The sequence below is a fragment of the Typopeltis vanoorti genome, chromosome 6 (genome assembly GCF_054136105.1).
Source record: "Typopeltis vanoorti isolate ZY-2024b chromosome 6, IOZ_Tvanoo_1.0, whole genome shotgun sequence".
Taxonomy (NCBI): Eukaryota; Metazoa; Arthropoda; class Arachnida; order Uropygi; family Thelyphonidae; genus Typopeltis; species Typopeltis vanoorti.
The window spans coordinates 150,045,232-150,059,079 of NC_143554.1; the positions used below are offsets into that span (position 1 = coordinate 150,045,232).

At 35.4% G+C, this 13,848-nt stretch overlaps 1 protein-coding gene across 2 annotated transcripts in view; it reads left to right on the top strand.

Moving 5' to 3' along the window:
• The window catches only part of LOC150106098 (uncharacterized), a 184,248-nt gene that overhangs the window by 41,334 nt on the left and 129,066 nt on the right, over window positions 1–13,848 (top strand). For both annotated transcript variants that reach the window (XM_090393843.1, XM_090393844.1), the window contains exon 3: window positions 4,244–4,402. In XM_090393843.1, coding sequence (XP_090249969.1) covers window positions 4,244–4,402 — 159 coding nt within the window. The remainder of the gene's footprint in view (window positions 1–4,243; window positions 4,403–13,848) is intronic.

Here is a 13,848-nt window from a genome sequence, read left to right on the forward strand (position 1 = left end):
TTAGGGTATTATAAGAAAACAAAATAGCCAAAAAAAAAAAGCCAAAAGGAAAAATGAGAAAGGAGAACCCAGGGATGTAACAATGTTAAGATGGAAAGAACAAGAGGTCATCACTGGAAGTTGTATAAAGATGTGGTGAAGAATGGTGTGCTAGTGGATTTTTTAGAATTGTTAGTGAGTGGAGTGCATTGTGAATACAGATAGTGTAAATAACTTCAGAGCTCATTATGATAGATATGTAGCTGGTTGAGTGGGCCTCCCAAGATGAGTCTGGTGACTCAATGGAGGTTACCAAAATAATAATAATAACAATTAATAAAAATCTTGCAAGGAGAGAGAGAAATCAATTGTTTGCAGAATACAAATAACTAACTAATAATAAACAGCAGCTGTATACATTGGTTGTATACTTTACTATTTAGTGAGCTGTATAGCTTACTAAATAGTAAACTACTAATGGGAGGGACTTATGCTATAGGGAGAGACTTATCCACTGAACTAGTAATGTTGATTAGGTGGTTTATCTAGGAATGGCAGAAATATGTGAGTTAGCCGATCTCATACGGGGGTAGCAGGGTTTTTTCTCCCAGAAACTCGGGTTTTTCATCCCGCATACAGATAAATCGGCCCTTAAGAACACACGAAATTTACAGACAAAAAATACTAGTTGCGGTGGTGGAGGTGGGCGGTAGATGGCATTGATGGAGATGATTTGTAGTAGAGGTTCGGTGTAGTGATTGAGACAGTTGTAGGTATCCTCCCGCGATGAGTCTTCGGACTCCTTGGAGGTGTCAGGAATAATAATAATAATAATAATGAATAATGTGTGCATTGATGGAGTAATAAATGATTTTGAACAATTTGTTGTGTCTGTTTTGTGTATTTCTATCAGTGCTATTTTTTACAATTAGATACCTCACTCTAAAATATTATTGTTATTATTATTATTCATGACACCTCCAAGGAGTCCGAAGACTCATCGTGGGAGGAGATCTACTGTACTCTCCGTCTCCACCACTACCAATCAACTACATCAGTGCCATCTGCCGACCACCACCACCACCACAACGAGTATTTTTTGTCTGTAAATTGCGTGTGTTCTGAAGGGCCAATTTGTCTGTATGCATGATGAAAAAACCATGCTACCCCCGTATGAGATCGGCTAACTGACCTTCAATTGAAAAAGTCCATATAAAGATTCCTCCTGTCACGATGAGAATCAAACTCGGGCCTTTTCCAATCGAAGGGTGCAGTTTACCATCGCATATGCTCATCATCATCAGATAAGGAACTGTTTTCCAATAAGAGATGATTGCAGTTGTTATTGAAATTATCTACCTGTTTGAGAATTGTATCTTCATCATGATTTTTTTTTTTTTTTTTTGTCAGCAACTCTTCTGTCTTATCAGTCATGGAATATCATGTATCCGCTAGTATTTGGTTGGAGATTGCCAGACACAGTCCTCTTTATATAAAACATAGAAGAATTCATTTTTATTCAGGAAGAGATGGATTTTTGCTCCCTATGGCAATTCTTTTCAAAGACTGGAATGACAAATGTACCTGATTATATTGAAAAATTTTCCCCTCCCCAGCAGTGCACCATACTACAGGCACAGAAAAAAAAAGAAAAGAAAAGTAGTTTTATTGTATCACTAAATACAGTACCGAGAGATTTATTATGGTGTGTACTATATTTAGCAAAAGTTAGTATCATTAAAAAAAACTAGAATGAAGATATCCTTGCATAATGAAAACCATCTCACCTCACCTCCCAAAGAAAACTATACTGCTACATGCAAGCAAAACAAAGTTTTATTTTAGCCAGACACAATATCTAACTAAATACATTGTCCTGATATCCTCTTTTAAACTTTGAGTTGCAGAAAGTACATAGTAACTCCCTGTTTATAAACAAGAAAATATTCTGTGAGTTGTCTGCTAATGTTTTGGTCCTTTGTAATACCAAAAACCTATTTGTAAATATTTTCATCATATATATATATATATATATATTTTAAAGAAGCTTCAATTATTATATTATTTATTGAAAGGGTTTACGATGGAGATAATTTGTTCATCAGTTATGATCATTTATAAGCAGAAGACAATTTTCAGGGATTTTGATAATATTAGCATTAGTGTATAGGGAGGAGTCATCAAAAAAAGAGAGAATATTGTCTGGCAGTATGGTTGTTTCTTTCTGGCAAAAAAAAAAATTGTTGGTCAGATCTTTAATTTGGAAAGCTCTTTCAGAAATGTATTAGTTTATTTTAATATAAGCCAGAATTATTAAGTTTGGCTTCATTGAATTCAGTGAACAATCTGGCTTATTTTTGTGTAATGCATGGATGACTTAGTGAACTAGCTTTTGAAAGAAAACAAACTGCTCTGGTTGACCATCTGAATAGCATCTTTGCTATTCTTCCAACAGACTGTGGGTTTAGATCACATATGAAATTAATGAGCTCTAGGTTTACCATCTTTTTGTGGGCAGGAACTGCATTAAAAAAATCAGATGAAATGCAAGTATGCAATTTTGTTGTATTGCATCTTGAGTTTCTGTAATTTTTTCAGTAAGGCTTGAGTATTTAGGGAACCAATCAAAGAGTAATACAGTAATCCCTCGATTAATGCGCCCCCGATTAGTGCATCTTTTTTTTTCTATACCCAAATTCGATTAGTGCGCCTCTAAAATTCAATTAGTGCGTCTATATACATCTTAAAAATAAATGTTACAGATTTTAAAAATTTTCTATCTATACATTTTTTATGGCTAACTATTTTAAAAATCACTCACCAGGATGAAATAATTTAGTTACTGATTTAAAACATTTTACAAAGTTATTTTTAATGGCATACTACACTACTTCCATGTACGCTATGTATACAGTGTTTCCAAATTTTTACCGCCAAAATTTATGTCATCTGCTAATTACATAGCCTTTTCCTGATAATATCTCGTACCTCCTTTGCGTTTATTTTCCTCAACCTTTCATCATGAGTAAAAGAATTAATGGGCAAAAAAGTGAAAGTGTGAAAATGATTCGAAAAGTAATCTCATTGAAAGAAAAACTTGAAATAATAAAGAAAGTGAACAAGGCGAGTCCAGAGCAAAGATAACACAAGAACACAAAAATGGGTGAATCAACTATAAGAGCAATTTTAAGCAAGCTGCTGAATACAAAGTATTATAATGATTGAATTAGAGAGAGTTCTTTGTACATGGATTGAAGATTGTAACCAAAAACAGATCCTACTAAGAGCTGACCTTATTAAATCAGAAGCATTAAGTCTCTTTGCAGCCTTGAATTAGTGCTGGGTGGTTTGAGAAATAGCCTACATAATATTCTAATCACAGGCGAAGCTGTAAGTGTCGATAAGGAGGTGGGCGCAAATTATCCAGAGATTTGAAGAAAATTGTATAAGAAGGGGACTGTTGTGACCAACAAATATTTAATGTCGATGAAACTGGCCTTTTTTTGGAAGCCAATGCCTTCCAAGACTTTTCTGGCTGAATCAGGGAAATCTCAGCCTGGTTATAAATCGCAAAGTGAATGAAATTATTGCTAGCAATATGCGATCCATTTGGAAGCACATTCTCCCACATTGTGCAAATGATTTTAGAGGCTTTCAAATGAATCTATGTTAATTAAATCTCATTCTGAGAAACTGAGTGATTCCGACCTGCTAAATTTAGATGCACAGCAGGAAGATCCTGAAGAATATGAATTTAATCCTGACAAGCCCAAAAAAATTTCACAGAAACAAATTTAAAATATTTTTCGTGCAACTGAAACTTTTAAGTAGCAATGCTTAGAGACTGGCCCTTGTGAAGAGAAAAGCAGAAAATTTTCAGAAGAGGCAGTTGTATGAAAAAATAGAAACAGAATGCCTGCCTGAATAATAGATTTATATTTTGAATATGTTTTATTGTCTTTTAGCTTCATAGTTTTCTCTTAACTAGGCCCTGAGACATACCCTAATTCTTTTATAAAAAAAAAATCAAGGGAAAAAAAAGAAATTTGAGGAACGAATTATGCTTTTTTCCTTAGGTTATTATACTCGATTAATGCGACTGTTTTAAAGTTAGGTGCTCTAATCGAGGGATTGCTGTAATAGCAAAAAATCAAACATTTTTTATATTCTTCTCAGTTGCTGTTATCTGTAGCATTATAATATAGCAAAAAAAAAAGTATTTGAAGAAATGATTAAATCCTTTTGCTCTTTTTATATTTTATAGGAACATGAAAAAACATGTGAAGATTCCAAGATAAGATGCCCTCACTGCGATACCAAAATGAAGCGAAAAACACTGGACAAACATATGAAGAATAAATGTCCTGAGATTGGTCAGAAATGCCCCTACTGCTTACTTAGCTTTCGTAAAGAGTGTTTTGGGGTAAGTTTGAAGGAAAGCCAATCTTTAAGTAATAAATAAATAATAAACTAATAAACATTTGTTAACCACATCACTGTCAATATGGATAAAATGCATAACTCCTCATATACTTCGTAGTCATCATATACATGCATATATGTATATATACACATATATATACATTATGATAATTCATATATGTATTGTCATATAATAGATTATATTTATCAGCTCTGCATCACTATTTTGATGAGAGGTAGATGATAATAAAGAATTCTAGAGTTTCATTGTCTTGTTGAAGTATGATTTGGTAAACCATAGTAAAGAGGGTGGATTTTATGTGATTTATTTTTTTTAAGAAAACAACAATTCAGTGGAGCAAAGAGAGTGTGGTCGATGTACTGAAATCTTAATGGTGACTGATTTGCGACAATTATGATAGATGAAAAGATCAGTATGTGTTTTCTTTTCTGAATATTGAGAATTAAAGGCTCCCATTTGGTTTACAAAATAATAGAAGATCTAAAAAAAGTAATCCGATTATTTTCTTCTAACTCAAGAGTGAACTGGATGGATATGATGCTGGAGGTTGTTGATCTTATTGACAGACTCTTGTAGGTCTGTATGAGGACCTATGCCAAACTGTAAAAATATTAACATCTGTACCATAAGGGCAGCTTTGGAGGAAAGCTCTTTGGCATATGTTGTACAAATAGTTCTATGAAGGTATATATATATATATATTCATATCCCCAAGTTAAAAAATTTATTACATCTATATCTCCTCCAGAGATTTTTTATTAAAAATAAAAACACCTTGTTGCAACTTCTATAGGTAAAGTTGATAAGGCTCCGTATTACTATAACCTTGGTATTTAGGGTCTAGCTACTCACTGAGGAGACCTCAAAAAAAAAGGTTGAAACCGGTCTGGGTAGTGAACCCACCCATAATGCATTGCAGTATACATCTTCTAGTGATATGTGCTTTACATTATGGGAAAATACTAAGAATAGTGATCAGAGCTTTACCCACCTTTACAATGAGTTTCCCTGGTGTTGTATCATCTTTAGGCTTGAACTTTGTTTCAGGTGCAAACTTTATTGTTTGCATACTTGGGATTAGGAATTAAAATAACCAAGTTTATAAAATAACTTGCTTATCCTAATATATATATTTATATGTGTGTGTGTGTGTGTGTGTGTGTGTGTATATATATATATATATATATATTTTTTTTTTTTTTTAAAAGAATTGAATGACTAAAACTGAGATTTAAGTAAAAAGGTTTTAATATTAAAACATGACTTTCGGCTTGTAACAGCCTTCATCAGGTGACATTATGAAAGAAAGAAAAAAGAAAAAACACTAAAACACTGAAGCTTAAATAAACTATGAACAACATAGAGAGTCTCTATACATAATTGATGTTAAAATCATTGACATTACAGTTTCACATAAATTAGCAAAAGTTCTAAGAAAATACAATATCAGAACTTTGTTCACTCCACTTCCAAAAATCCTTTTCTTAATAAGCCACCCAAAACCTTGTCATCATCATCTTAAATACCCTGGTGTATATAAAATATTGTGTGATTGTGATATTCCTTATTTTGGGCAGACAGACAAATCTGTCGAATTGCGTATGGAAGAACATGAGGGACATTACTTACAAGAGGCAGCGAGCTAGTGCATTATCAAGTCATATCCTTTTCTCGGCTAATCCTAATGATGAAACCCAAAGTCACACAGTCTGCTGGGAAAAATCTACTAACATCTTCCGTTACAATGATGAACTAGAGAGAAAAATCGTGGAATCTAGGGAAATCATCTTCGATCCTGTTCATCTAAATAATAACTTGAGCTACAACCTCCCAGATAGTCGTTCAGCTGTAATCATGTACTGGCGTTCACGAGATGCTACTAGCACACACTTTCCCAACAATACAACAAATGAAAGAACAGCTTTAAATACAACCACAACATTTTAATGTCAATTATGTATAGAGACTCTCTATGTTGTTCATAGTTTATTTAAGCTTCAGTGTTTTAGTGTTTTTTCTTTTTTCTTTCTTTTATGATGTCACCTGATGAAGGCTGTTACAAGCCAAAACTAGTCGTGTTTTAATATTAAAACCTTTTTACTTAAATCTCGGTTTTAGTCATTCAATTATTTTTAAAAAAATATGTATGTTAACCGAGTCAATGATCATTCTTTCATATATATATATATATATATGTATGTATGATGTGTATATATATACAGATAACCCTCGTATAATGTGGATGTTAGGTTCCATAGAAATGCCGTGTTATATAAATCGCGTTATGCGAGACTCGGATCACATAGAAAAATTAGGGATAGTTTCCGAAATCGTTTTTTTTTTTTTTTTAAGATTATATAAACAATGACATATCCGACAAAAAAATAAAATATTTTTATTTAATTTACATAATATAAAATTATAAAAAAATTATCAATCGTATGTAAACTTCATTGCACATAATACATAAATGTTTTAGGCAAAATAAAATAAAGTGTATATTTTAATTGTCATCACTCTTTTCAAAACTAACATTTCGTAGATGTTCTTTATTTATGAGTGCCCGGACGTCGTCATCACTTGAAATTTCTTGGACATCATTTGTATAATTCTCATTGCATACTTAAGCTGATTTAGTTATCAAGTCAGTAATAAGACCTTGCTTACCACCAACGTTCCCTCTAAGCTGTGCGCACACGTTTTACAACTAACGCACAAAGCAAAAAAATATGCGCACACTAGATTTTCAAGATGAAATTGAAATTTATTATGAATGTTTAACAAGGTGAGAATTAGTAATGGTAATATTTTATTATGTATGTTTAGAGTTATTTGCAAAGTTAGAAAATTTAATTAATGGCAATCAGTCACTAGTGTTATTATTTTTTTTACTTTATATCTTACTTCTTATCAGATCAATATTAAATACATATAAAATATTTATGTTAGCACAACTTACTTGGCAATGGTAATAAAACACACACTTAGAATGCTATCTAGTACAGTTGGTATTGTGTTAGCCTCGCATGTGTGAAGTCCGTGGATCGAGTTCTGCCAAAAGCTTGTTAATCGCGATTTCCGACTGTTTACTGGGGAGGCTACTGCCGTGTGTGGGAACACGGTGGAGAGTTGGGGTGACCTGATTGACATCCCATTGACAACAGAAGGTAAAGAGTGAACTAAAATCTTTTAACTTTTTTGCTTAAATGATCAGTATGGTGACTCGTATGGGTGCACACATACTATTCAAAAGAAGGCAAATTTTGCACAAATGCAAATTTCTGCGCACACTCACAGCAAAAAATTAGAGGGAACATTGCTTACCACTATGCTGCAATTTTTTATTAAGTTCATAATACGGAGCAGGGGTGCTTAAGAGTCAAAGCTGTATAACTGAGAGGAGACCTCCACATACCCTTTAAAGGAATGCGGAGAACCGACCAAGGCTTCTGACCTAATGTCCAAACCTCACCTTCTCATGGTGCCCCCTGTTGGGTATCTACTTGGATACTAAACGAATGAGGATGGGCTGGCAATTTGGCATTTAGCTGATCAAATTGTATTCTTATCGATTAAACCAAAATAAAAAATTATGGCACAAAATTTTTTATTTTGTGCCATAATCGTTACAAAATTTCATGCTGGTTGGGGCATTGCCCGATTAAACAAGGCTCCCCGTTGTTTTCGCCAGGGAACCAGGGCAAACAGCGAAAAGTCAGCTACTGGAACAAATCTGAAAACAAACCCCAACTCAACATCACCAGAGTTAAAGATCGGTACTATCAACATAAGAAGCCTGAATGGCAAAGAAATGGAGCTAGCGGAAGAATTAGATAAGTACCAGATCGACATAATAGGGGTGACAGAAACAAAAAAGACAAAAACTGGTGAGATCTTTCTGGGCAATAAATACAAAATGTTATATTCAGGCAACGACAATCAAGGAAGAGAAGGAGTAGCCATAGTATTCAACACAAAATACGAGGCAAATCTTCTTGAATGGCAGTCAGTCTCAAGTAGAGTAATGTGGGCAAATATGACAATGGGGAAACTGGACAATGAGACTTATTTGTGCCTATGGTCCCTCTAAGGATTTTTGTCACGAAGACTTGCGAATTCTCTTTAAACTGTGTACTGGTGGTGAGGAGGCGCGGCAGTTGTAACAACGGAAGCAGACGACGCTTAGGACTTTTTTTAGCAAAGTTTCCGTCGAGTGGTATCCATTTTTTTTTTTTAAATGTGCCAGAAGTGAGAGAACAAGTACAACATTAGCGTTTGAAAGCAAATATAATTTTCTAGTTAGATCATATACTACAGTATAATAGGTCATCGGCATTGCAAAAAAGAGCTATGAGTTAATTTCAGCGAGCATTCATTCTGCGTAATGATCAAGACTTTCACCAGCTTTACCATTCATCACGAATCCGAGTTTTACTGGCGCAGTCGATAGGACCTACAAGGTAAGAGCAATTCGTTATGTAAATGCATGCTCCCATGTTTTAGAGTTCTATTTTGATTATTTGGGTGAAAGTCTGTTTTAATACAAAACAAAAAAAAATGGCGTTCGGAGTTTGTTCCATTCTGGAACAGTAGTAGTTTTGATTTCTTACCAGAGAAAGAATACATCAGTATTCAAATTTTGTTCCATCCTGGAACAGTAGTACAATAGTTTGGATAAAAGAAAAACACGCCAGTGTTCAAGCTATATTTTCGTCCCAGATAAATCAGAATAGTTGTTTTTTTTTTTCATTTTAAATTTATTTTGTTCTGTTCTGCATTTACCGATTTGTCCTGTTTTGCATGTTTGTTCCATCTCGGAGCAGTCAGTACTTGTGATTTCTCGCCAGAGAAAGAACACGACAGTGTTATCATAGTTCATTTTTGCATACTGTTTTGATAGTTCTGTTTCGAGATTTAAGTTATTATATAGTAGCGGTGTAAAATCGAAACTATTTCTTTTTTGTTTTTGTTTTGTTTTTATATATCCACACATATATATATATATATATATATATATATATATTTGTGTATTTGAAAGTGTAGTAAATTGTGTAGTTGAAGTTTTTTTTTTTTTTCTGATAATATTGTAAGATTTATCTATGTTTACAAATGATATGTTGAATTTAGTTATGAGTCCCATAATCGCCAAATATATACATCTCCTTCTGGGCATTTAAAAAAAAAAAAAAAAAATTGCAATTGATTCCTTTTTAAGGGTGATTAAGAGAGTTATTGTTAAGGGTGATTAAGTAAAGAGAGTTATTGTTAAGCACCATGGCTTATTTAACCAAAGGTAGAAAGGAAGATTTACGTAAATTGGCTGAAGAATTGGGAGAGAAGCCAACTGTTGAAGTGAAAGTGATAGATCTTAAAATGATTATTACAGGAAGTAAATTTTATGAAGAAGAATTTGTTAAAGGGATGTTGGAGACATTATTAGTACCAGACTCGAGGAAGAACTGATGAAGAAAGAAGAATTAGAAGCTCAACGGCGGAAGGAAGAACTAGAAGCCTGGTGCCGGAAAGATGAATTGGGAGCCCAACAGAAAAGAGAACAAATGGAGTTCGAGTTGAAGAAACTGGAAATTGAAGCGCATGTTCAACCAACCTCAACTCCAGTATCCAGTGACAATAAACCATATTGTCTTGAATTAATTAAGCTAATGCCTAGGTTTAGATTACAAGAGGATGACATTGTGATATACCTATCCCTGTTTGAAAGACAAGCTAAGAGAACCAAAATAGATGTTAAAGACTGGATATCATGTCTCTTGACTCTGTTACCATTTGAGATTGTCCAATTAATTGGTAGAGAGTCAGAAGAAAATTGCGAAGATTATGAATATATTAAAACAATTCTACTAAAGAGATTTAGACTGAATCCTGAAAGTTTCAGAAAAAAAGTTTGTGATGCACCAAAAAGGTTGCTGAAAAATCTTGGAGGGATTTCTGTTATGAAATAACTAATTATTTTGAAGAGTGGATTGGTGGCCTTGATATCAAGGATTTTGAAGGGTTAAAAGATCTAATTATTACGGATCAACTGAAGAAGAAAGTACCACATGAAGTGAGAGAACATCTCTTAGACGACTGGGCAAAATTCGTTTCTCCAACCAAGTTAGCTGACAGATTGGATGAATACGACAGTGTTTGTAGTACATCAAGGAAGCCCATTGGAGCTATTCCGAAGGACAAGGTTACTGAAAAGTTTAGACCTTATACTCCACCTGCTGAGCGAACATTCAAGAATAAGTTATTATCTCCCTCTCAAAGTCCACCGAGATGATACCAGCCGAGGCGAATTGATGATTCATACAAGCCTCACTACAAACCAACTTGTTTTACTTGTAGAAAGGAAGGTCATATCGCCAAGTTTTGTATGAAAAATAGTCAGCCAAAAGGTACTCCTGCTACAGCACACAGTAACCTAGTTCAAACGTCTACCACTGGGGATGACAATAAATCAGGTATGTTTCCTGCCAAAATTTCCATTCCAGTATCCAAATCAGTGGACATTGGTCGAAACGTAGATGATTTGAAGGTCGTCAAAATCAAATGCGGAAGTAGGGTTTTAAATGGAATAATAGACACGGAAGCGCAAATATCAGTAGTGCACGAAGATTTAGTGGCAGATACGCCCCATGATGGAGAAAGTAAGATAGAAATATCTTCTGCTTTCGGAGAAAATGAAATAACACCCTTGAGAATTTTTGAAATGAAAATTGATAATTTACATGGTAATATTCCAGTCACATGTGCCGTCTCAAGAAGACTGGTTACCGATCTGCTACTGAGCTCCTCTGCCTACGAAATACTGGTCGAAAGCGTCGAGCTACATGAGAGTAGTCATCATTGGGAGACACCAGTTCTGAAATCAAAAGATTTAAGTGATAAATGGTCAGAAGATGATGAAGACGAAGACATGCCTTCGAAAATAACCAGTACAGCATTGGCAGTCAGTACGATAGAGTCCCCACAGGTGCAGAAATGAGTGTATGCCAGAAAAAACAAAATTTGAATTCGGCAAACTTCAAGAGGATGATGAGACGCTCCGAAGGTGTTTTGAATGGGCAAAAAGGCAGAAAAATGCCTATGCGTTTGACAATGGGGTTCTGCTTCATAACGAACATATTTGTGGCGAGAATATTAGACAAGTAGTGCTACCCTGTGTGAAACGAGAAAATGTCTTAAAGATGGCACATGAAATCCCTCTTGCTGGCCATCTCGGTGAAAAGAAAACCCGTCAGCGAATCAAGTACTCGTTCTTTTGGCCTACCATTAAACAAGATGTGAAAAAATATTGGTAAAGCTGCAAGGAATGTCAAATGAGAAGGACTGTGCTACATATAGAGATAGAATCCCCATACGACCTATCGTCAGACCAGAAACTCCGTTTGAGGTATGGAGTGGATTGTGTCGGACCGTTAGAACCTCCATCGGGAAGAGGACATCGATTCATAATATGTGCTGTTGATTTATGCACTAGATGGGCCGAAGCCATACCTGTCAAGGAAATAAGTGCTAAAACTACATGTAATGTTCTGATGAGGATTTTTACTCAGACGGGATTTCCTAAAATGGTCTGTACCGACCAAGGTACGAATTTCACATCTAAACTCACTCAAGCTTTTGAAGATCTGCTAGGCATAGCTCCACGTTTTTCCGCTCCAGGACATCCTGAGAGTATGGGTGCTGTCGAACGTTGGAACAGAACTTTAAAAGAGATGATGAATAAGAATATACAGGAGCATGGAAGAAACTGGGATTACATCTTCCCTATCTTCTATTCGCATACCGAGAAGTACCACATAGCACTACTGGGTTATCACCTTTCCAGATGGTATATGGAAGATTACCTCCAGGCCCTTTATCTTTGTTAAAGGAAATTTGGACTGGTGGACGAGGCATCCCAACCACTGCCTCTCGCTCGATTGAAAATTATTTACAAGAGCTTTTTGAAAATCTAAGAAAAGCTCATTAAATTGCATCCGAGAACGCCAAAGGGTCTCAAGAACAGTACTCCTCCAGATATAATCTTCGTTCCAAAGCAAAATTCTTCATTGTTGGTGAAAAGGTTTTAGTATTGTTACCTTCATCCTCTCATAAGCTTCTAAATATTTGGACAGGACCTGCTACAGTCGTCCAACTTACTAGACCGCATTCTGCGAAGGTTGAGATGAAGGATGGAAGTATCAGGGAGCTCCACATAAATCAGCTTCGACCATATATTCAAAGAATTAATCATGTCGGTCTAGTTTTCGAGCTAGATGAAGATTTCGGAACACTCCACTATGCACTCGCTGACAAGATGAATAAATCAGTCGAAGATATTAGGAAACACCTTGAGGATATGAAAGCTCTCTTGACGGGAGAACAAAAACAAGAACTTTTTGACATCCTCCGGAAATATGCAGATGTTTTTAGTTCCAAACCTGGTCATGCCAAAGTTGACGGACACTCCATCAAAGTTACAGAGAACTGTTCCCCTAAGAGACTCAAACCCTATAGGGTGCCAATCCCTCTACAAAAGGAAGTGGATCGACAAGTCAAAGAACTGTTAGATATGGGTCTCATTGAGCCAAGTGTCAGTGAATGGACTCATCCTGTGGTTTGTGTGGCTAAGAAAAATGGAAGTGTCAGACTATGCATTGACTTTAGATTGCTAAATAGTTTTACTATTCCAGATGCTTATCCAATGAAAATAGCTAGAGATTTATTATTTGAGGTAGGACAAGCAAGATTTATCACTGTGGTTGACCTCACCAAGCGATATTGGCAAATCCCTATGGAAAAGGAAGCAAAGCCCTTCACTGCATTCGTTACACATTCTGGTCACTATCAATGGAACGTCTTACCGTTTGGAATGAAGAACGCTGGAAGTACATTCCAGAAATCATTGGATAAAGCACTAGCTCATCATAAGGCATACTGCCGATCTTATATCGACGATTTGGCTATATTTTCTAAAACATGGTCTGAACATCTCACCCATATAGATGAAATCTTCAAAACATTAAGAGAGGTGGGTTTAACAGTAAACCGAGAAAAATGCGAATTCGGGAAAAATCAAGTGAAGTTCCTAAGTCATTTGATTGGATCCGGTCAACATTCCCCAGACCCAGAGAAGGTCGAGGTTATAAAAGGTTTAGCGACACCAGTGACAAAGAAGGAAGTAAGAAGTCTACTTGGGCTGGCTAGCTACTACCGTGACTACATACCACGATTCTCCCAAATTATATTACCACTGGCAAATCTGACTAAGAAAAGTGTCCCAAACAATATTCCTTGGACTACTGATGCTGATGAAGCTTTTACGAAACTCAAAGAAGAGCTTATAAAAATGCCTTCTTTGCATACTCCAGATCTCGACAAGCCGTTCCAGTTGTATACGGATGCATCAGCAACAGCAATTGGCGCATGCTTAG